Source organism: Sphaerodactylus townsendi, linkage group LG04 (assembly GCF_021028975.2).
Source record: "Sphaerodactylus townsendi isolate TG3544 linkage group LG04, MPM_Stown_v2.3, whole genome shotgun sequence".
NCBI lineage: Eukaryota > Metazoa > Chordata > Lepidosauria > Squamata > Sphaerodactylidae > Sphaerodactylus > Sphaerodactylus townsendi.
This window is the reverse complement of record NC_059428.1, coordinates 152,544,097-152,567,850: the sequence shown is the minus strand read 5'-3', so window position 1 is coordinate 152,567,850 and position 23,754 is coordinate 152,544,097. Positions and strand designations below refer to the sequence as shown.

General features: G+C 49.9%; 1 protein-coding gene across 4 annotated transcripts in view; it reads right to left on the bottom strand.

The window, feature by feature from the left end:
- The window catches only part of RAB11FIP3 (RAB11 family interacting protein 3), a 70,817-nt gene extending 48,491 nt beyond the window's left edge, over positions 1–22,326 (bottom strand). For all 4 annotated transcript variants that reach the window (XM_048493945.1, XM_048493944.1, XM_048493947.1 and 1 more), the window contains exons 1-2: positions 20,963–22,326; positions 786–879 (exon numbers count right to left, since the gene is read on the bottom strand). In XM_048493945.1, the coding sequence (XP_048349902.1) occupies positions 786–879; positions 20,963–21,835 (967 nt within the window). In that variant the 5' untranslated portion in view covers positions 21,836–22,326. The remainder of the gene's footprint in view (positions 1–785; positions 880–20,962) is intronic.
- Between the last annotated feature and the right edge of the window lie 1,428 nt (positions 22,327–23,754).

The following is a 23,754-nucleotide window of genomic DNA, read 5'->3' as shown; positions in this document are numbered from 1 at the left end:
AATGTGAACTGCCATTCATTTGCCAGCATCTTCCATCTGTTCTCTGAAATCACTCAGGAATTCGGGGGTGGGGGGAGGCACAGCACACACACCCACGCCCCCGTCTCCTCCCTTCCTTTCCCATCTTTTTTCTTGCAGCCATCTAACTATGCTTAAACAGATCTCCGGCACCACCACCTCGGCTCACGTGCCTACCCCACCTTGCAAAATTCCCTTCTCCAGGGGTAGGGAACCTGTGGCTCTCCAGATGTTCAGGAACTACAATTCCCATCAGCCCCTACCAGCATGGCCAATTGGCCATGCTGGTAGGGGCTGATGGGAATTGTAGTTCCTGAACATCTGGAGAGCCGCAGGTTCCCTACCCCTGCCCTTCTCACTTAGAAGAAGAGTTGATTTTTATACCCAGCTTTTGTAAACTTTTAAGGAGACTCAAGGTGGCTTACAAACTCCTTCCCCTTCCTCTCCCCACAACGGACACCTGGGGAGGTAGGTGGGGGCTGAGAGAGTTCTCCAAGAACTGCGATTGGCCCATGGTCACCCAGCAGGCTTCATGTGGAGGAGTGGGAGAACAAATCCAGTACGCCAGGCAACAGTCCACGGCTCAGGTGAGAGAATGCGACAGGTTCTAGCTCAGGCACTGAAACTGACGAGACAAGTGAGTAACTGGAGCCAAGGAACCCCCAACCTAATCAGATGCTCTAACCATACCCGTTCTCTTTTATTGCGTGCACTCACAGACACAGACACAGACACAGACACACACAGACACACAAAAGCAGACCAACCTCCGTTCCGGATCGCTGTGATTCCTCGGTAGAAGTCTTCGAAGCTGATCACTCCCAGTCCAGCAGGGTCCAAAAACTTGGTCAAGTCTTTCACCTGCAACGGCAGAGACCGCAAAATGGCGTTAGGTTGCTGGAACCCTCACAGGCCCGGCCTTTGACTGGACGGCTGCCTTTCAGACACCGTATCCAGACCCCTTTCGACAAAAACAGACAGATCTTGATATATTTTTTTTCCTCCCCACCCATTTTCCACTTTGCAGTCGCAGCCCAATCTCTCCCTTAGCTTTCTGGGAACTCCTCAGCTTGGAGCTTCCGTACAGGCCACAAAACAGCCATTTAAAAAAAAGGCGCACATCCAAGGTCAGAGGGCGAAAGAGCGCCGAAACGTGAGAAAGCATGGCTTTCCAGAAGAGACGGACGGACGGGCAGAATCCAAAATGGCACAGCAGACAGGCTCAGCCCATAGATGGAGGCTGCAGTGGGATGTGGAAAGATTTGCACAGGATTTGCACTATGTAGGCTGGGGCATCCAGGATCCTCACGGAATAAATTGTCTCATTTTAGGCCTATTATATAAGGCAGCTGCTTGACAAGGCCCATTGGCAACCTTCCGGCGCATCTTCAATTAAAGGAGAATTCCACAGTGCGACGCCTGAATACACAAGAGGGCAGAGAGGCAGAACGTAAAGCCTTTGTGATTATTCAGCCATTCATAGGAACAAGAAGATCGTATGGGTTAGCAAGGGTTAAGAGGCATGTTTCGATCTAGGACATGAAAAATAATTTAGAATGTATGAGGAGTGAGAAAAAGACTGAAAACTGAGATCAGGCTTATTTTGTGGATTTTTATTCCACCCCCTGCCTTCAAGGAACCTCAGGGCAAAATACACAGCGTCCTCCTTCCGCACAACCCCAACACGACCCTGCAAGGTAGGGGAAGATAAGAAAGCATATCCAAACCAAAACAAACAAAATCCAGTACATTTTAGCACAAGCATGTTATGAACTCAAATCTCCCAGACCTAGTCCAGATCATCCACTCCATCAGTGCGGTACATACATAAATAAGACCCCCCCAAAAGACAAAATAACACTTTTGCTCAAGGATGCTATTGAAATATTACCTACGAGGTGTTCATGGACTACGATTCCCATCAGCCCATGCCAGCAGGGCCAGCTGGCCGTGCTAGCAGGGGCTGCTGGGAATCGTAGTCCATGAACACCTGAAGGGCCTGAGTTTGACACCTCTGAGTCCTACCCCATTGCCCCCCCCCCAGCAACTTACAAACACAACCCTCCTGTGGTTCTTTACAGCAACACCCATTCAACACTGATGTGAATCTTGCTAAAAGCATTATTGTGGGCAGGGGACGATGACACAAATCTTTAATAAGTCTCAATCCAGAAGTCAAAAAACGTCAGAATGAAGACTCCTATATCAGGAGTCAGCGCAAGACACTCACAATGAGCTGCTGTAGGAAAGGTCGCTGCCATGATCCCAACAATAGACACAGAACCAACAATGCCCCAGGCGATTCCTTTATTGGGAAGTGGCACCCGTGAGGTCTCACAATAAGCAATGAGTATGCCCAGGAACACCCTGTGTGTTTGCTTTTGCGTGCTGATATTAATCTGAGCTTGGTTTGCACTTGGGATTCCAGGCACCTGTTCATTTCCCTTTCTGTAAAGCATCTCTCAGAAGCTCTCTGGTCAAAGCTAAAAAAAAATATTTGCCTGCAGTCCCCCTAACATCCTGATCATTCTAGCATCTCACCTATCAGTTCAGTACACCTTAAAGATTTCCTTTTCTTTTCTAAAGTTCCGGTCCGAGCCAGATTTGGCTCTGCTGCAACAGGTTGGTTGGGGAGCCCGGCTTCAGTCAATGTTGATTCTGCTGCCATGCTGCAGGGCAGATATAACAGGAGGATGAAGATGAGCCTTGAAGAAAAGCAAGTCGCCCTAAGCCCCTTCCGCACATGCAGAATAATGCACTTTCAATCCACTTTCAGTGCACTTTGCAGCTGAATTTGACTGTGCGGAAGAGCAAAATCCACTTGCAAAACAATTGTGTAAGTGGATTGAATGTGCATTATTCTGCATGTGTGGAAGGGGTCCCAGAGGCGATGCTGAGTCCAAGTTCAAACCCACCCTGTCTGAAACCAAGAATATGCCTTCTATTAAGAAGAAGCCAGGTTGAGATGGGTCACGACTCACAATTCATCTATTACGTACCACAAACTTTCTCAACGTGAGTATAATTTTAGCAGCAGTTACTTGAAGTTGCCGCTTCCTTTCTGAGGCATTTGAAACAGGTAGAGTTTTACAAACCAGGGCTGCTGAAACAGCTATTTATGTCCTGGAAAAGTTTAAAAATCACTCATACTCATATCTCCCTCCCTCCCTTGCGGAAACTTTTGCTATAAAGAGAACACAGCTTAGAACCCCAATCCCCCCCCACAAAAACAGGAAGTTGCACTGGGTCTATATGTGTGGGTGTTCAAACCAAGACGCACAAACAACTAACAAAGCCACATGAAATTAAAACAAAAAAGCGTGAAGAACACCGCTGTCAACCACACCAGACGTCATCGCTGAACTAAGGTTTACTTAATCTGATAACTAATCGGATCTGAGCATCTAAGCTCACCAGAAATCTTATTTTCAAGACGACGTGGATTGCTTCGATCACATTTATCTTCAAAACAGCCTTGTGAGGAAAGTTAGGCTGGCCCCAAATCACCCAGCGGTCTAACCATGGCAGAGTCGGGACCTGAACTCAGACCAGCCTCCCAGATCCTAGTTTGATGCCCTAGCCACTACACCACACTAGCTCTCACTCAAAGGGAGGAATGCCTCTTCCAAGATGGCTCCCGGCCAAGTGTGCATTTTTACTAGGCACTGGCACCAAACATACTATTTCCCCCCTGCCCCCAACTACCAATTAATCAGACGGAACTTCATTATGGGAAAGTTCCCCGGTCAACAATGGAACCCGTCCCAGACTGCAACGAACGGAGAAATTATTTGGAGCAAGTGGGGGCAAAGCCATTTGATGCCCTGCTTGCTAAGAATAATTCCACTACAGACGCTAGAAAGAAAGAAATGAAGTGGTTTTCAACCCAGGAAGGTGGCCAACCCCCGAGCTAATGAGGCGGAAAACTGAAAAGTGGGACACCCCCGTTTGACATGTTGTTGGTCCCGTCTCTGCCTCCGAGGTGAGGCAGGCTGCTGTGATTCTGCTCCAGAGAGACATTCCAGGCCTTTTACGAATCCAAGGGCAAGAGGAAGAGGTCCGTCTCCAAACAAAGCAGACGGCAGCGTTAAATGCATTTTTCCGCTAGCATTTTGCAGAGGTGGGTCAGAAAGGATGTTCCTCGGAATTCTCGCTCCTTGCAAAAGGAAAAAAGCAAAGAATTCAGTCCATATTGCATAAACCTCTTTGTGCGAGTAAAAACGTCCTGCGCAGGGGTCTAATATAGCGTTTGGGAGGGGCGAAGGTGGAAGCAGGACGAAAATGGAGAGGTCAGGGAAAGCCTCCCTACCTGCTAGCATCTCAAAAGGGGCGTGGGTCCGTGCCACCCATTCGAATTCAGGGTCACACCATATTGGGGATTATTAGGAAAAGGGGCTGAAGGGAAGATGGCCAGAATTGTAATGCCACTAAGAGCCCACCAGATGTATCCGGGCAACCTATCTGCAAAGTTTGAAAATAAGCTGATTCCTTGAACCTGGCTTTACGTTTACGTAGCACACTTCTAGCACTGCAGAAAGCTCCGAATAACTGCTCCCCAGGAAACGAAGCACAGCCGCAGCACTTCCCATGTCTAGCATATTTTTATCCACACCCCTCCTCCAAGGAACTCTGGACAGTCAACATGTCCTTCCTCCACATCAACCCTGCAAGCTTGGGTAGACTGAGACTGTGACTGGTCCCAGCATCAAGGCTGAGTGGGGATTTGAACCCAAGCCCCCACCTCCCAAAGCCTAGTCCAAGGGACCCCAATAATACACCCACCAAGTGTTTTTTGGAAGTGGGTGGGGCTAGGTAGGGCTTCTGCCCAGCAAGGTGTCTGACTGACCATTGCAGATTCGATTATTACAAAATCTGTGCCGTCAATGTTTTGGCAGCAGCTGCCACCACAGCACAAGGATCTTTACTGTGTGACTCGAGTGATGCTATGGCCACCATTTTATGAATGTTCTTCAGAATTCCAAAGGCGCCTGGGGCTCAAAAGATACGGGACCCCTAACCTACTCTTTGGCCCCTTCTGCGCATGCAGAATAACGCACATTCAATCCACAATTGCTTGCAAGCAGATTTTGCTATTCCGCACAGTAAAATCCAGCTTCAAAGTGCACTGAAAGTGGATTGAAAGTGCATCATCCCGCATGTGCGGAAGGGGCCAACAGTGTCACTGCTAAACGGCGACAGCGCTTGTGAGTTTCAGGCAAGGTACAAATCCGCGGCACGCGCAGAGGCCCGTAACAAACACCCATGCCTGAATCTGGCGCAGCTGATTTTATTGTTTTTCATTTCCACATTGGGCAGCCAAGCAACCCCAAAGCTTCTGCAATACAGCCGCTGGAAAAGCAATTATGTCAACAACTTTGACTGACTCCCAGAAAGTGAAGCCTTTTATTATTTGGAAAGGAGGTTTGCAAAAAGAAAGTGATGCTGAGAACAAGTTCTTGTTTCTTGAGTCGTTAAGGAACAAGGAACTTGGACTGCTTAAAAAAACACACACAAAAATCCTTTGGAAATTACCTGCCTGATTAGAAAAGAACAGTAACCTTTGTATTTCTCTTGCTCCCCGAAGGGAAACTCAACATTAACTTCCGCCTCTCCTTCCATTCGAAAAGCTTTGCTCCTTATTGATGAACCTCAGAGCTTAAACCTCCAGCCCCTGAGTATTTTTATTCAGCAGACGAAAAATAAAACCTAATTAAATGCAAGAGGAGGAGAGGGTAAACCGGTACGCGTGGCCGCTGCCCTGTCCAAAGGGGGGTGGGGAGGTTGAACAGGAAATGCAACAGCAAGGTGGGCAAATTGGGAAGTGGGTGGGCACTGCAGACCTCAGAAGCACCCTACCTGGAAGGGAGAGTGGGGAAATGGAAGCGATGCCCAATGGAGAACCATAAATGGCTCTGGAGAAGGAATTCCAAGAAGTCCACCTGCACAAGTCTTTAATTGGTGGGGGGGAGATTTGTTCCAAGTAGCTTGCCATAGCGCCTCTGTAAACTTTACATGACACCAAACAAGGCAGGCCCTAAGAATGCCACGCAATAGCCATTCCCTTTTTCTCAAAGCATGGGCTGCCAATAGGTTTCACATGAAACCACCTTAGAATCATAGAATCACAGAGTTGGAAGAGGCCCCGAGGGCCATCAAGTCCAAGCCGCTGCAATGCACGAACACACAATCAAAGCACTCCTGGTAGATGGCCATCCAGCCTCCAAAGAAGGAGACTCCACCACACTCTGAGGTCGTGAATTCCACTGTCAAACAGCCCTGACTGTGAGGAAATTTTTCCTGATGTTTCGGTGGAATCTCTTTTCCTGCATCTTGAACCCATGACTCCTGGTCCTAGTCTCTGGAGCAGCAGAAAACAAGCTTGCTCCCTCAACAACGTGACATCCAGGGGTTGGATTCAGCAGGTTCGGACCACTTCGGCAGTACCAGTTCTTAAAATTGTGCTTGTATACAACCAGTTGTTAAATTATTTGAATCCCACCACTGGAACCGGTTGCTAAATCCTTTGAATCCCACCGCTGATGACATCCCTTCAAATATCTAAACATGGCTATCAAGTCACCTCTTAACCTTCACTTCTCCAGAGTAAACATCCCCGGCTCTCCAAGCCTCTCCTTGTAGGGCACGGATTCCAGACCTTTCACCATTTTGGTTGCCCTCCCCTGGACCCGTTCCAGCTTGTCAATATCCTTCCTGAATCAAGAATCAATCTTCTATGGCAGTGGTGGCGAACCTTTGGCACTCCAGATGTTATGGACTACAATTCCCATCAGCCCCTGCCAGCACGGCCAATTGGCCGTGCTGGCAGGGGCTGATGGGAATTGTAGTCCATAACATCTGGAGTGCCAAAGGTTCGCTTTACCACGTGTCTATGAGACAGGTAAATACCAAGGTTCCCTCCAGATGTTATGGACTACAGTTCCCATAATCCCCTGCCAGCATGATGTTGGCAGGGGATTATGGGAACTGTAGTCCATAACATCCGGAGGGCCGCGAATTTGACACCTATGGTCTTTGGAATCAAAACTCAGGACTGACTACTCCAACTGCCAGCTGCTCTCCACAGTCACACAAAACCCCTTCTCCTTTTTCCTTCCCATGGGAGACTCTGAAGATCAAACCCAGGATTTCAGCATGGGAAGCAGGCACTCTGACACTGAGCCAATGCCCTGCTTGGCATAGTTCCCCCCAGGCCTAGGGTTTGCTCAGGCCAATGTATAAACCTGTAATTTATTGGGACTCCTGGCCCCCTGGAACCTGAGAATTCCCACTCAAGCAGGAGGGCACCCAGAATGCGTCTAGGTAGCTGGCAACTATCAGGTCAGCCCACAAATTCTCCAGCATTCCAACTGCAAGATCTCAGGCAGAGTTATTTATTTCAACGGAGCAACAGGAGTGACACCGCGATCAGTGGCAGATGCTGAAGGACAAGTGGAAACCCTGATTCGTTTTCTCGCACCAAGAGCACGGTCGAGAGTCCCGCCTTTAAAATGCTGCCTGTTAACAGGGAACAAGGTTTTTCCTTTCGCTGCTGAAAATGAAGTTTCAATGCAGCAGGAAAGCAACTTTATTTTACTTGTTTATTGCACTGACAGGCTGCCTTTCCCCTTACAGGTTCGGGTCGGCTTCCACTGTAGAAGAAATACAAAATAATGCCAGCATCCAATAACCTAATCTACCAAATGTATACCCAGATGGTGGTAAAATCTCATAAATTAAGACGTACTAAAATCCCAACAGCCTACACACAGGGAGGGAGGGAGGGAGGGAGGGAGGGAGGGAGGGAAGGAAGGAAGGAAGGAAGGAAGGAAGGAAGGAAGGAAGGAAGGAAGGAAGGAAGGAAGGAAGGAAGGAAGGAAGGAAGGAAGGAAGGAAGGAAGGAAGGAAGGAAGGAAGGAAGGAAGGAAGGAAGGAAGGAAGGAAGGAAGGAAGGAAGGAAGGAAGGAAGGAAGGAAGGAAGGAAGAGTTTGGATTTACACCCCCCTTTCTGTCCTGTAAGGAGACTCAAAGGGGCTTACAATCTCCTTTCCCTACCCCCCCTCACAACAAACACCCTGCAAGGTAGGTGGGGCTGAGAGCTCTGAAGAACTGTGACTAGCCCAAGGTCACCCAGCAGGCTTCAAGTGCAGGAGTGGGGAATCAAACTCAGTTCTCCAGATTGGAGCCCACAACTCCTAACCACAAAACCACACTGTTTAGTGGCAGTTGGCCTCTCTGGCCAAGGGTAATCCAAACTCATGCACCTCAGAGGGCAGGAAGGATAAAGAGGATAAAAAGCTAAGAGTTCTCAGAAGGAGATGTTGTACAGCCCGTGAAGCAAGGTTCCACAGCAATGGCCACCACGCCACCAACTCCGGACTGGCCTCTCTCTTCTTTGCTAACCAGATAAATTCATTGCACAGCTAACAGGTCAAGCATAATGTGGACAGGGAGAAAAGCTCAGCTCTGAGCGAGTTTCCATTTGATGGCAATTATAGCTAGTTAATCGGTCAATAAAACACCCTGGAGGGGAAGATGCGATCTCATCCCAGCACTAGCCAATAGCCTTTTGGCTACTGATCTGGTACTCTTCTTTGAAAAATCACAGCAAGACTTACAGAGTTTCCCCAAAGAAGCCTCCTGGCGAAAACACGGAAGGAATTTTGGGGATTTTAATTAAGTGATAAAAATATTTCACTCTATTGTGCACCATCGGCCTTGGGCATATTTTTTAAATTGCCCTTTTCTCGGAACCAGCGGCGTGAACAGTCCAGGCAAGAGCAAACCAAGATCATGGTTAGTACTTGGATGAGAGACTACCAGAGGTCAGAGGGAACAGCAAACCACCTCTGCACATTGCTTACCTTGAAAACTCCACAAGGGGTCGCCACTGCAACTGCGGACCCTTTGTCTAATATTATCGTATTAGAACCAAAGTACCACCAAAAGACATAGGTCAGAAGACAGCAGGCAAGCTTTTGACATCTTAATTCTTTATCAGGTGTGATATTAAGTACAAACTCACCAAGGAGGGGAGAGGAGAGAGAGAGATAACACAGCAGTTTAGGGTACGGACAACCTGTAGAGCAGGGGTCTTCAAACTATGGCCCTCCAGATGTTCATGGACTATAGTTCCCATCAGCCCCTGCCAGCATGGCCAAGTGGCAGGGCTGATGGGAATTGTAGTCCACGAACATCTGGAGGGCCATAGTTTGAAGACCCCAGCTGTAGAGGAAGAGTTGGATACATATCCCCCCTTTCTCTCCTGTAAGGAGACTCAAGGTGGCTTGCAATCTCCTTTCCCTTCCTCCCACCCACACAACAAACACCCTGTGAGGTGGGTGGGGCTGAGAGAGCTCTGAAGAACCGCGACTAGCCCAAGGTCACCCAGCTGGCGTGTGTTGGAGTGCACAAGCTAGTCTGGTTGACCAGATAAGCTTCCATAGCTCAAGTGGAAGAGCGGGGAATCAAACCCGGTTCTCCAGATTAGAGTGCACCTGCTCTTAACCACTAGGCCACTGCTGCTCCTGTCTCTACAGGGGAAGGTTCTAATCTAGAGCCTTATTTTTTTTACTTGTCCTATATCTTGCCTTTGTCCCTTTGTAGGGACCCAAAGCAGCTTACACTGTTCTCCAGCTCTCTATTTTATCCTCACAACAAACCTGTGAGGTAGACTAGGTTGGGAGTGGCGTGACTGGCTCAAGGTCACCCAGCAAAATTCCAGGGCAGAGTGGGGATTCGAACCCCTGCCTCTCAAACACTCATGCAGAACTCTAACTGGCCAATATGATATGGCTACCTAAGACCTCTGCCTATGAATGGTGGACAAGAACTCCCAACAGTACCTTTACACGCTGCATTTCTCAAGCAGCCAGAGGAATACACAGACCTGGCTTTTCAAGAGAAATGGCTACAAATCAAAAGGCAAAATTTACCTGTTGCCGGAAGACGTGGAATGCAGGTGCTAAGCAGGTTTCGGGTTGACTAGCACCTTGACAGGAGACTTCCAACAAACCCTACGGAACCCATGCTGAGTTTCCTTAACAGGGAACGACATGATTAGATTGGAAAGAAACAGGAAAAGTGGAGCGCATAATTTCTTCCCCGAAGGGGGAAGAAACCTGGACATTTTGCAGAACGCTGTTAAAAGCCCCAGAGAAAGGTCTTCTCTTCTGGAATGCATAAACGGCTTTAAGAGAAGGTTTTGCTCTCTCAAAAAATGTATCAAAGGAAGATTTTTATAGCAACCTATTGATAGCTGCTGAACTACAAGAATTTCCATGGCTACTGCAGACATTTATATATTTTTTTAAGGATACTTTGGAAACATGACTAGACTTGCCTGCATTTAGGATGCTATGACATGCGTGAAATCGACATGCTGTCGAAGAGCTTGTCACTTTCAGCAGATAAAGTTCATATGCAACTTGGACCATATGGGGCCGTTGAGCCAGACATGGATGCATTCAACTTCTGTCAGCGTTTCAGGTCAACGTTAGCAAGCTTGGGACACATATCCCAAATTCCTGAGACCGAAGAGCACGAAGGTACGCCAGGCAGCTAATCCTCTGCCTCTAGGTGAATGTTTCTGATATTACTTCTTGTCTGGAAAGTCTTACACAAAGCAGAGTGGTAGAATCTGCCACCTCCCTTCCAAAGAGCTGGTTCGGAGGAACGGAGCGAAGCGTATTTCAGAGTCAGGGGAAACCTAAAGACACTGGAGGCAAGGATAAATACCAGAAGGCAAAGAGTGCCTCTTCACCTGAAGGTTTCACCACATGGATTTAGCAGGTAAGAAAGCAGTACAGACTGGATCCCAAACCATTGGCTGGAAGGAAAGGCTGGGAACGCGAACTGGAGAAAAATTCACCAAACTGCAGAGATTACATGCCAAAAAAATGGCATTTTTGCGATTGATCGTGCCACGCCCAATCTCCACGTGGAGATGGGGGTGGGGTGGGGAAGCAGCATCGCTCACTGGTATTCAGCTGTGCCCTGTCTCAGGTGGGGGCGCAGCTATTTGGAGGGGAACACGGCGTCCAGGTGCCATTTGATTCACCTAAGTAGTGCCACATATGTTACCCTGCGAAGATAAAGCCCCTTACATAAACAGATGATTCCTGGGGCCTGCGCTAAGGCAAGAAACGTCCAGAAAATATGTAGTGTTCCTTTCCCAACCTTTAAAAAAAGAAAAAAAGGGACTTGCAGAACAAAGATGTCCTGTGAGATCACTAAGGTGACTGTGGAAGAGGAAACCGATCCCCTTCTCCAAGCGAGGATTGCATTTCAGCGACACAATGCCTGCCCTGCTCAGAAATATTCAGTCCTGGCCCGAGCGCGATACCATCTAGGAGTTACCTTGAGAACAACGTCTTCGCTGTGGCTCCGGTTACAGAGGCCGGCGTGCCAAGTATCGCCTTTCTGCCACTGGATTTCCTTTACAGAAACCACCGAAATCATTTTGCAGCAGCTGGAAGGAGGAAAAAAGGGTGGAGAGCAGCCCTCAAAGGAGTTCTCAAACACTGGGTCTTTAAAAATTACACGGGCAGTAAGGAAATAGTAATCCTACCAAGTCAAGGAAACATTCCCAGATTCCTTGAACTGCAAAGCCTCAAGCCCCAAAGCGAGGCGTGCCAAAAGGGTGTGCCCCGATTCAGGAAACCCTATTAATTTTTCTCGACTTAGAAAAGTCCGGCCTGGGTTTACCACACCTCTTTCTCATACCAACCTCTTGCCAGGCAGGAAAGGGTCGCATAAATACTCCAACAGCTATTTGAGCCGTGCCGCGTTATTGGCTGCGTATATGAATGGGCTCTATTGTGTTTGAAGGGACACCAGGACTTGGCTTCAGCTATGACCCACTCACACGGTCAAGTCATCCTCAGAGGCTGGCAGGTTGTGTGAAACAGCTGTAACGTGTACAGGCGATCATCTCTGGGACTTCCCCATATCATTAGCTCTGGTCCAGAATGGATAATGTGATAACGGCATAAAGCACAAGTATTTGGGGAGGGGGTGTGTGTGTTAGAAGCTGGAAGGCACATTGACCTGTTATGTTTTTGTCCCCTGCAAAACCTTACCATTTCATTCCCACAGAAACCTTGTGAGGTTTTCTGCCTTCCTCTGGGCATAGAGCAGGGGTTATTTGGGGTGGGGAGCAGAATTTCCTGCACTGTGCAGGGGGTTGGATTGGATGACCCCTGAGGTCCCTTTCGGCTCTGCGTTCCTCTCTGCTGCCTCCCACAGCCCCCTGGGAAAGCCAGTTCGAGCTGCCGAGTGGAAATCCGGCCAGTTTTCATTGCAATGAAAAACCGAAGGAAAAAACAGCTGTAACCCAGATGTTCCAACACCGCCCGAGAGAAGCCTCCCTTGCTCCCGTTTAAGGCTCGGATGAAACTCTGCTACAGAACTGGAAAACTTTTGGCACGTGTCGAACAAGAGCTGATGAAAGCATTAAAAGCACGCTGCTCCCAAGGGAGACGGTTTGAAGGAGTGCAAACAAGCCGTAGGGGACTCAGACAGACAGTAGCAAGTGATCGAATGGCCCCAGGCGGGTGGGAAAAAGGAATAGCCCTTTCACATCCATCGGAGAGCCACACAGAGCTACGGAAACACTTGGCTCTAAGGCCTCAATGAGTCACAAGGACGTCACTGTTTACTCCCCCCTTCCCAAGGCTCGTGATCCAACCTTCCCACACTGGTACAGCAAGCAGGCTACTAAATTAAACCAAACTTGGAAGCAAGAGGCGGGGAATTGAGAAACGCCAACCTAACAGGTTCTTTTTCCATCCCAACGCTGGCTGTTAGGTACAGTCACTCCTAACAGTAAAATGCCGCCCCGCCCCGCCCCGCCCACTCTTTGCAACCACAAGAGCACTGCCTAAAAACAGAAGGGGAAAAGTACTTTAAAATTAACAACCCCCACCCCCCCAGAACAGACCTGATGAGGAAGGCAGCGGGGTGAAAGGAAGCTGAGAATCCATTCAAAGTAAAACAGGGTGGAACAACACAGGGCAAGATCCAGAGAGCTTATTCGACTAAGGAAGCACATATTTTAAGCGATGGGATTTCCAACATGCTCCATCCTCTTGAGATTCCTTTGGCGGGGTTGTCTTGCCATCGCCTGCCTCTGTGAAGCAACCTGGACTTTTGAGAGCCAGCGTGGCGTAGTGGTTAAGAGCAGGTGAACTCTGATCTGGAGAACCGGGTTTGATTCCCCGCTCTGCCACTTGAGCTGTGGAGGCTTATCTGGGGAACCAGACTAGCTTGTGCACTCCAACAGACGCCAACTAGGTGACCTTGGACTAGTCACAGTTCTTTGGAGCTCTCTCAGCCCCACCCACCTCACAGGGTGTTTGTTTGTTGGGGGGGGAGGGAAAGGAGATTGTAAGCCCCTTTGAGTCACCTTACAGGAGAGAAAGGGGAGATATAAATCCAAACTCTTCTTCCTTGGTGGTCTCTTATCTGAATACTAACCAGGGCTGACCCCGCTTAGCTTCTGAGATCGAGCCAGATCGGGCTAACCTAGGCCGCCCAAAGTTTTTCTTAGAAAAGAGCCAGTTTTCCAACTTTGCAGGATCACAACTCACTGTTTCTTCAAGATCGCTGAGGACATTCACCCCAAGGGAGAGACATCCTCTTCTTCGCTTACCTACTACCTCCGACACTTTAAATCAGGCATGGACCATGTTCACTGTAAGCTTCCTTGTGCTAAGTGGGGGGGAAGGCATTTTAAGCATCCTAATAAATGGATCAAATGGCAGAGATTAGGCCGTGCATTTGTTTAACCAGATTGTATATTTACTGGCGCGGCGTGCTTCTCTCTCTCTCTCTCTCTCTCTCTCTCTCTCTCTCTCGTACCACTAAGTTTCCTTGCTTTATTTTTCAGCATTGGTTGGTCCTGCACTCATAGGACCACCAATCCCGCACCAACACACACATTCATTTCAGGGGGGGCGCAAGATTTGGTTGCTTGGATCAGCTTCGCTTCCGGCCTTGAAATTCCTTCTTTCGAAGGAGAAGCAAAATCAGGCAGCAAACGAAAAATATCAAACCAGGAAGGTCAGGAGCCGCAACATTGGCTGCGCAAAGCCGCCAAGCTGTTCCGTTGCATAAAGCCACCGCCTTCCCTGGCTGAGTTTCTCACCAGCTACAGGCACCTTTCTGTTCCCACTCCACCCCCACCTTGAAACTTTGCTTGGATGACACAAGGATTACATACATCTACAAAAACGCACAACAGCCAAAGCAGCTGAAGATCGTATCTGCGCTTGCAAACATACCCTGCGAAGACTGCAGCGGCGGGGACTCTGACAGGCCCAGGTTTTTCAAGCAGAGGTCTGTTGGCGGTTTCAAAGCAGTTTGTCGTCACCTGTAAGCATTTCCAAAAGTCGCCCACCCAGCATCAAGGTCAGCATTCTGTTGTGCAAGTTGATCAGTAACAAAATCCCACAGGGGCAGCCAGGTCAACCAGCATGGTGCAGTGGTTAAGAGCCAGCGTGGTACAGTGGTTAAGAGCAGTGGACTCTAATCTGGAGAACCGGGTTTGATTCCCCCACTCCTCCTCATGACCGGCGGACTCTGGCGAACTGGATTTGTTTCTCCGCTCCTACACATGAAGCCTGCTGGGTGGCCTTAGCCTGGTCACAGTTCTCACTGAACGCTCTCAGTCTTACCTACCTGCTGTCTGTTGTGGGGAGGGGAAGGGAAAGGAGTTTGTAAGCTGCCTTGAGTCTCCTTAAATGAGAGAAAGTGGGGTATAAATCCAAACTCTTGCTGGTACAGAGCCCTGGCACAAGCAACTATAAAGGTTTAAAAGATCAGACCGGCTGCAGAATGCTGCGGTTGGAAAAGAGTGGGTGGGTTATAGTTTTTTGTAGAAAAAGCAAGAGGTAACAGAATTCAGACATCACCCATGGGAAATGGACATCATTTGTCTTGGAATCCAGCCTGGCTCTTTTAACGTCCAACATGCTGAGGCAAACCACAGTTGCTCATTAGAGAATGGAAAAATAAGAAAGGAACGTTCCTCCTGTTACTTCCTATCACCCTTTAAAAATAATGCACCTAGAAGAAGGAGGAGGAGGAAGAGGAGGAGTTTGGATTCATACCCCCCTTCTCTCCTGTAAGGAGACTCAAGGTGGCTTACAAGCTCCTTGCCCTTCCTCTCTCTACAACAGACACCTTGTGAGGCAGGTGGGGCTCAGAGACTTCTGAGAGGACTGTGACTAGCCCAAGGTCACCCTGCACGAATGGAAGAGTGCGGAATCACCTAGCCAAAGGAGAAGGCAGGTGGGATCCCCAGCATCTCCATTTAAAAGAAGCAGGCAGGATGTGATGGGAAAGACCTAAATCAGAGACCCTGGAGAGCGGCTGCCAGTCTAAGGAGACAATTCTGAACTCAGTGAACAAACTGTCCCATTTGGTATAAGGCAGCGTCACATGTGTCCAAGGCAGATCAATGCTGAACTGCTGTTATTAGAGAAGGGCTGCACAGCGACCAATAGCCCTGGCAAGGGATCCTTTTTGACTCAACAGTGGGATCAGGTGACGCAAGTTCGGTGTCCCGAAGAGGTTGAGCGCACCATCAGGCTACCCTTACTTTTGAGAGCCGGCGTGGTGTCATGGTTAAGAGCAGGTGGATTCTAATCTGGAGAACCGGGTTTGATTCCCCACTCCTCCACCTGAGCGGCAGAGGCTTATCTGGTGAACCAGATGTGTTTCCACACTCCTACATTCCTGCTGGGTGACCTTGGGCTAGTCACAGTTCTCTCTGAACTCTCTCAGCCCCACCTGCCTCACAGGGAGAGGAAGGGAAAGGAGCTTGTAGGCCACCTTGAGTCTCCCGACAGGAGATAAAGGTGGAGTATAAATCCAAACTCTTCTCTTCTGATCTATGCACACTTCTAGCCCATAACAAGCCTGTTATACCTTCAGTTTCCCTAGTCTCTGCTGCTTCTGCTGTGACCATTGGTACAACTGCTTGATCACTGTGGGCCAGAGAATTAAACCAACACAGCACACCTCCTGCATTTCCTAACAAAGGCTAACATGCTGTAGCTGGATACTTGCACAGACCCTGTCTTCACCGCTGAAAGCACGTGACAGATCTCAGCAAAACAACTCCACACACAATGCAACACGGGGGACCCAAAGCTGGTAGGGACACCACCCAGGGACCCCAAGTGGTGTCCCCACTTCATCTTCGCCGTGCAGACCCCGGTGCCCCAAACAACCGCCTGGTTTGCTCAGACATTCAAATCAGCCCAGGACACAGAACAGGAAAAAAAGTTTCATTGTGAACAATCTGAACCGGAGAGTTTCAGTTCTCAGTTGTCCTTCTAGTTCCCCACAAAGGCTTTTGGAGCCTGAAACTGAGCGCTGCAATCCACACAATGCTGGTGTTGATTTTATGGAGAGAAAAAAGAAAGAGGAGGAAATCGACTTCCATACCCTGGGCCGAGTCTGGGCAAACTACCGTTCTGGCAGAAACCGCAGCCACAAATACAAAGGGCTTCAAACCAGTTCCCCTTCTTCGCTGGACCGTGGAAGGAGCTCTGCTTTCATCAAGGTAGTCCCATCAACACACACTTTGTTGTAAGACAAACACAGTCTTGGGAATTCAGTGCCCCTTGAAATAAGTTGGACGAGCAAGCAGATCTTTTGGGGAGGGGGGCATTTCAAAGCTCTGCTTCTGCTCCATTACCTGGCATGTGTGCAAAGATCTGGCCCCAAAAAGTAAAGCATACCTTGGTAAAAGTATATAGACAGTCACATCTACCCCAAGCCACAAAAGAAATTCCATTATGACCTTGTTAAAAGGGGGCTTTAACTGCATTATTTTATCCCACTTGGCAAAGAGGGTCCAGCTATTCTAAAAAGCAATTCCTTCAATTGTTGCCAGTCCTATGTCTATAGAAATACCTTTTTCTGATGCACCTGTAATGGCCTGGCCATGGTGGATTTACTCAGCTAGGGAGGAATGAAAAGTTTGCATTCCCCAAGATACTTTTGGGAGGGCTGTCAAGAAAACAATCCCTTGCCTTTCATACTTGGAAACTGCTCAGATCAGAAAGGGCAGTTCTTGCAAGAGTTGTTAGTCCTGTACCACATAGTACAGTCCCCTTCGGCAACCATCCCCCTTCAAAGTACAAGTGTCTCAACTCTCTGCATGCAGACAGCCATCATCTCAATGAGAAAGATGGCCTAGAAACCATTATGGGATAATGTATTGTCGAAGGCTTTCACGGCCGGATTCAACTGGCTGTGGTGGGTTTTCCGGGCTACGTGGCCGTGGGCTGGTGGATCTTGTTCCTAACGTTTCGCCTGCATCTGTGGCTGGCATCTTCAGAGGTGCATCACAGACAGACTCTCTGTGACACGCCTCTGAAGATGCAGAGCAAAACACAGATGCCGGCGAAACACGAGGAACAAGATCCACCAGCCCACAGCCACACAGCCTGGAAAACCCACTGGGACCATTATGGGATAGATTTGTTCTCTCCCAGTAGGGCATTTGTGGGTAGCCTTCCTCTCAAGTCTCCACCCTCATATGCAAATCAGAGCAGGAATTAATTAAATTAATAAATGTACTAATTAAATCAAATGTCGCAGGTGACTGCAAATACTGTCCAAGTATTCCCCAAAGGCAACGATCGCCGCTGCACACAGGTGACAGGCAAAGAGGGGGGGGGGGAGAATGGGTCAGAGAATATTCATAGAAATCGTCCTCTTCCAACACTGTTTCAATGCATGTCGATTTCTTTCACCAACTGTCCCAAAAGTGAGCCCAACCCAATCGGAATCACTCGCGGAAACGTCAACCCTGTTCAAAATGAAAGTTATTCCCTAATTATAATAAAATTACAGCTTTGGCGTTTTGTTAATCTTTCCCAACCCTGGGATAAAAGCATGGTCCGTTTCTTTGACAGCGGTAATACCAAGGTGTGGACAAGTCACAGCCGACTTACAGCAACCCCGTAGAGTTTTCAAGGCAAGAGATGTTCAAAGGTGGTTTGCCCTTGCCCGCCTTGCCCTGGTCTTCCCTGGTGGTCTCCCATCGAAATACTAAACCTGGCCCAACCTGGCCCAGCTTTCAAGGTGTGATGAGATCGGGCCAGCCTGGGTCATCCAAGATCACAAACAGACAAACCTTCTGAACATTTTGCAGTTCACAGTACAGGTATTTGTACGTGCAATCTCAATCACTGAGAGCCAGCACAGTGCAGTGGTTAAGAGCAGATGGATTCTAATCTGGAGAACCGGGTTCGATTCCCCATTCCTCCACTTGAGTGGCAGAGGCTTATCTGGTGAACCAGATGTGTTTCCTCACTCCTGCATTCCTGCTGGGTGACCTTGGGCTAGTCACAGTTCTTTGGGACTCTCTCAGCCCCACCTACTTCGCAAGGTGTCTGTTGTGGGGAGAGATGGGGAAAGGAGCTTGTAAGCCACCTTGAGTCTCCTTACAGGAGAGACAGATGGGATATAAATCCAAACTCTTCTTATTGTTATTGCTAAGCAGGGAGGGAGAGGCCTCGGGAAATTTTTTTGTTCTACTGATGCCAACCTATTTCCATCAGCGTTCAGGCTGTCGGAGCCTACACAGTGCATGTGACATTCTGCAAACTTTATATGGGGCTTCCGCCATAAGCTTTATTGGCTTTTTTTACATGACTGGTGATTCAGCTATTTAAGCTTCTTTCCCCAGTGGGAACCCACAGCAGCTTCCAATATCTGTCCCTCCTCCCCCATTTTAACTCAACACCAACAACCCTGCGAGGTGGGTGAGGCTGAAAGAGTGACAAGCTCCCCGTTACTTAGTGAGCTTCTACAGAGGAGTGGGGATTTGAACCTGGGTTTCCCGCATCTGAGCCCGATACCCTAAGCACCCATCCTCGTTCACCTGCCTTGGCTCCGAGATTTCTAGGAGAAATGTCGGCTTGCTGTGATTTATTTATCAAAGCCGTGCCAACCGAAGCGAGAGAACGTTCGGCAGCGTTCCCTGTTCGTTCCTTCCACAACTGGGTCACTCATCATGGGTTAGTTCCACAACAAGCTTATGCTCTGAACACACGCAGCCAACGCAATAGAAGCACAACTGTGAAGTGTGCTCTCTTTCCCTCAAAAGGACAGACAACACACCAGTAATGATACCCACAACATGAACAACAGTTTACCCAGACCAACAGTTTACCCATCCTCTCTATGTTTCTCTACGTCTACTCTTAACAGCAGCCATGTTGTTTTCATCCCGTTGTGCGTTCGCACAAGCAAAATTTGGCCCAAGGGGCCAGCCAAGAAAGCTCTTCTCCAAAATGCCATAATCAGAAGGCGCAAAGGAGAATTTTGATTGTGCGTTCCATTTCACCCCCACATTTTGTCAAGACAATCAGATCTTGGGGTTGGGGGAACATCCACACACAGAGGATACATTAACCATTAAAATACATGCCGGTTCTTTCCAGCAATGGCCTCCTGCCACACTATCGTCAGTAAGAATAATTTCTGGCTTGAAAATCTAACTGGAGGAGAAAAAAATATTGCAGAGGCGTATTGCGTGCTTTATTCTCCTCTCCACCAGCCATGGCAGTCCCCAAGAAATGGGGACGGGAGCCTCAAGATCCTAAAGACAAGTTTCTGCCCCCAGCCCCAGAGAGTCCGAGCAAAACAGTCAATCAACCTGTCCCAGCAGATCAACCCGGGTTAGGCCAAGTTGGATACCCGCTAGTCAAGCAACGAGACACCGAATAGAGAGGAATTCTTTTTGTAGGGGGGTATGCAGGAACGGGTTCACATTAATGAATCTGTAATGAGCACTCTGGTATCCCAAAAGAACAGCCCTTATAGACACAGAACCAAGACCTTGGCCTAGCTATTAAACAGGAATGCCAGTTATTTTATTAAGCAGGCGCATTTGAAACAGACGGGGCTGTTTAGATGGTGTTCATTTTTCAGGGGCCGGCTGCAAGGTAAAAACGTCCCCCTCTTTTCTCGGGGTCTGGATGGGGGAGGCAGAAGAAACCTCTACACCCCCCCCCCCCCGGAGATTTTCCCAGTGGCTTTCATTCCTGCCAATTTCCCACCAGTCTGAGCACAAACCCTGCCCCCGTTGTCTCAGGCATGCAAGATGCAGGTTAGAAACCACATATTTATCTCAAAAGCCGCCAAGGGACCAGCTTTTATAATAACATTCCAGTGGAACGGAACCCACCACCGGTGAAGCAGACAAGCCAAAAATAGTTAGGCGTCCAATCTGACCAGTCCTCATTGCATTACTTTAACTCAGCGACAACACAAAAGCCTTGGCTGGAATAAATTCTGTCTCTAAGGTGTCACTCAATTTTCTGTCACTAAGGTGTCACTGCAATACATTCACTGCCCAGCAAAAATGGGTTATAGTCTTTCTGGCCTGTACCACTTCCGTCTGTGTGAGTGCATTCAGGATGCTGCAATATTGAGGCACACAAAGATGCACGTGTTCCACCTTGCATGTAGAAAGCTAGCCTGTCAAAGAAGTCTCCACCCAGCCTCCTTGCTAGCACGCAATTTTGTCCATGAGCCTAAAAGCCACTCAAGGAAAGAGAATTGGCAACACGCTAGGCCTACCCTGTGTCCTGAAGGACGGCAACCCAGGATAAGATCTGCCACTAAAAATGGCGCAGGATATCTAAAACCAGGCCTTTGGATACACTGACTTGAGTATAACCCTCACTGGCCTCCCTATGACTTACATCCAAGTAGGCCCCAAAAGGGTCAAGGCACAGACCAAAACAGCGCAGTTTCAACTGAAGCCGTTGGCCTACCCTACAAATATGTCCCCCCAAAACATAAAGCAGCCGCAACAAAGATCAGCTGGGTCAAAAATGGACAATGAGTCCCTGAAAGACAAAACTTAACCCCCCGCCCATCACAGTAGGTTTTAAAGCCACCTAAATGTTTCTTACATTACCTGCTCCACACCGTACACGGTGGCAAACTGGATGAACTCCTCTATGCGGACAAACCCGTCCCCGTCGCGGTCCAGGGCGTCGAAGACTGCTCGGAGCCGGGACGAGTCCTCTGGGGGTCCTGCAGCCTCCTGGTCCGGATGCTCCATCTCCCCAAACTTAATGTGTGGGTTGAGATCACCGGGGGAACACAACGCAGGGAAGAGGTCCACCCCATTCCCAACTTGGGGAGCGAAGTCCAAGGGGCTCCCCGGGCAGCTCTGGCCCTGGCCACTGTCGCCATTGGGAGTCCAGGGATTACTGTACAGCAGACAGTTGAACGGCACCTCCTCTCGAGGAGACTCCATGACCAAGAGCAAGTCCTCCTCTTCTGCTGGCAAAACCGCAGGCGGTTCTCCTTGGCCTGCTTCCTCTGGCAGGAGGAGGAAATCCGGAGGCACCGCCAGGCCGGCCGGCTCTTCTCCCTCCAGGGCAGGGTTCTGCTCCAAGGTGTCCCGAACCGGAACCAGCCTCAACGCCAACCCGTCCCCGGGGCAATCTCCGGCCCCACCTGCGCCGCTTCCCCGGCCGCTGATTGGCTCCGGGGGGTCCCGGTCCACCTTTTCTACCCGGTAGAGACAGTCCAGGGAGCCGTCGGGGAAAAGGGGTCTCTCCAGCTCCGCCGGCAGCTTCATGCCGTTCAGGGCCGGCTTCCCCTCGGGGCTCTCCCGGGAGAGGAGCACGAAATCCGGATCGGGGCCCTTCTGGGGCTCCAGCCTCAGATAGGGCCGGTTCTGCTCGGCCAGCAGCTGCCCCAGCGCCAGCAGCGCCTCTCGATCCGCTTTGGTCCCCCCCGGTTCAGAAAGAGTCATTAGCAAATCCGGATCCATTTTCATAGGGGGGGAAGGGGGGGTCCGCTTTGCAAGCCGCGATCTAAGGAGGGGGGGAAGAAGAGGGTCCCGCTGGCCTAGGGAGTGGCCTCGGCGGCCCCCTCCCCATCCCAGCCGCCTCTAGCCAAGCCGGGGATGCCGCCGCCTCGCATCCATCACCGCCAGGGGGGCGGGGGCGGGAGGCAGCCCCAGGCCCGGCGGAGCAAAAGCAACAAAAAAGGGGGGGGGACTGAGTTGCAATGCGACCCCCCCTCCACTGCAAATAGCCCCCGATCGCTGAAATACAAACCGCCGCTTGCAAATAAAAAGGGGGGGTGCAAAAAAAGAGAGAGATCGGCTGTCTCCCCCCGTCCTCCTCCTCCGCAACCTTCCCCCTACTGTCGCCCTGGTCCTCTGTCCCGGGTGGCCTGCTGCCCTGGCGGGGTGGGTCTGCCGATCGCTCCCCGCAAGCCGGCTGTCGGGCGGGCGGCTCGGCTGGTGTCTGCCCGGCGGCTCCCTCCCGCGCAGGCTCCTCCCGTCCGGGGCGGAGCGGAGGTGGGCGTTGTGTCTCTGCCGAGCGGGCGCCCCCTGTCGCCCGGCCCAGGGTGGCGGCGGCGGCGGCGCTCTCAGAGAAGCGGGAAGGCGGCCACAGCGGCTCCTGGGCAAAGCGGCGGGCAGGCTGGGGTCGGCGATCCGCCTGGGGGGTCGTCAGCGGGAAAGGCGGGCCAGCAATGACGCCCCTGCAAGGGAAAGGACGGGATATATATCCAATGAATTTCATTTAATTAAAATTAAATAAAGAAATGCACGATCGTCGTTTGCTAATAAAACAGCGGGCGATGCATGAACACAACATTGAATGACAGCAGCCCACCATTCCCGGCATCCTAAAGTTGCCCTGGCACGTGGCGTAGAGGGGTAGGGGGGCCAGGTCCAGCTTGGGGAACTCCTGGAGACTTGAGGGTGCAGCCTGGGGGGGTGGGGAATGGGAACCTCAGTGGGATGCCATGCCAAAGGCCATCCCACAAAGCAACCATTGTGTCTGAAGAAGAAGAAGGGATCACCCCTGGAGGAGACCAGCACCCAGGACTAGATCGCACAGTGGCCTACTAGTTGCCCTGGAGGGCTAGCAAACAAGGCCTTGCCACTTCCCAACCCTGGGATCCGCAGGTACATTGCCTCTGGAGGTGGAGGTTCGCTTTTTTCAGGAGGCCAAGTTGTTAACATTGCCCAGAGTTTGTTTTATCCAACGCCTGCTTTTCTTCCCAATGAGCACTCAATGCGGCTTATCATTCTCCCCACCTCCACGTTATCTTCACAACAGCCCTGTGAGGCAGGTTAGGCGGGTGTGTGTGTGTGTGTGACAAACGCAAGGACACCCATTTTGTGGCATTCGGACCTAAATCTCTCTCAGGTCCTGATCCGACACTGATCACTACACCACACAACTGATATTTGTCGGCACCCTGGTTAATTTTTACCTCAGAATAATTAGGTTTGTGAGACAACCTGAAAGTTTCATGGCTCCGAAATGTGATTTTTATCACGTCTTTGGAACTGCTAGCAGCGGTGGGCCTCGTGAGGGCGGAAAGGTGGATAAATAAAATATTACTAATAAAATATTACTAGTTTGGCTGAAGCACCACAACAAATTCCCTCATCATCCAACCAAGATGTCTAGTCCCCAAAATGGAGGCCAGGTGTGTTCGCTTTTAGCATCCCAAAACTTTCCTCGGTATGAGACCCGACCCTCTCTCTCTGCCCTTCTAAAATGCGGCGTTCTCATTGGGTGCACACACACCTGGGGTGCCAACTCCAGACTGGCAAATGCCTGGAGACTGTGACGGTGGCACCTGAGGAGGGCATGGTTTAGGGAGGGAGGATGGCAATTGGGTGTGATGCCAGAAGGCCCGCCTCCCGAAGCGGCCATTTCCTCAGGTGAAGAG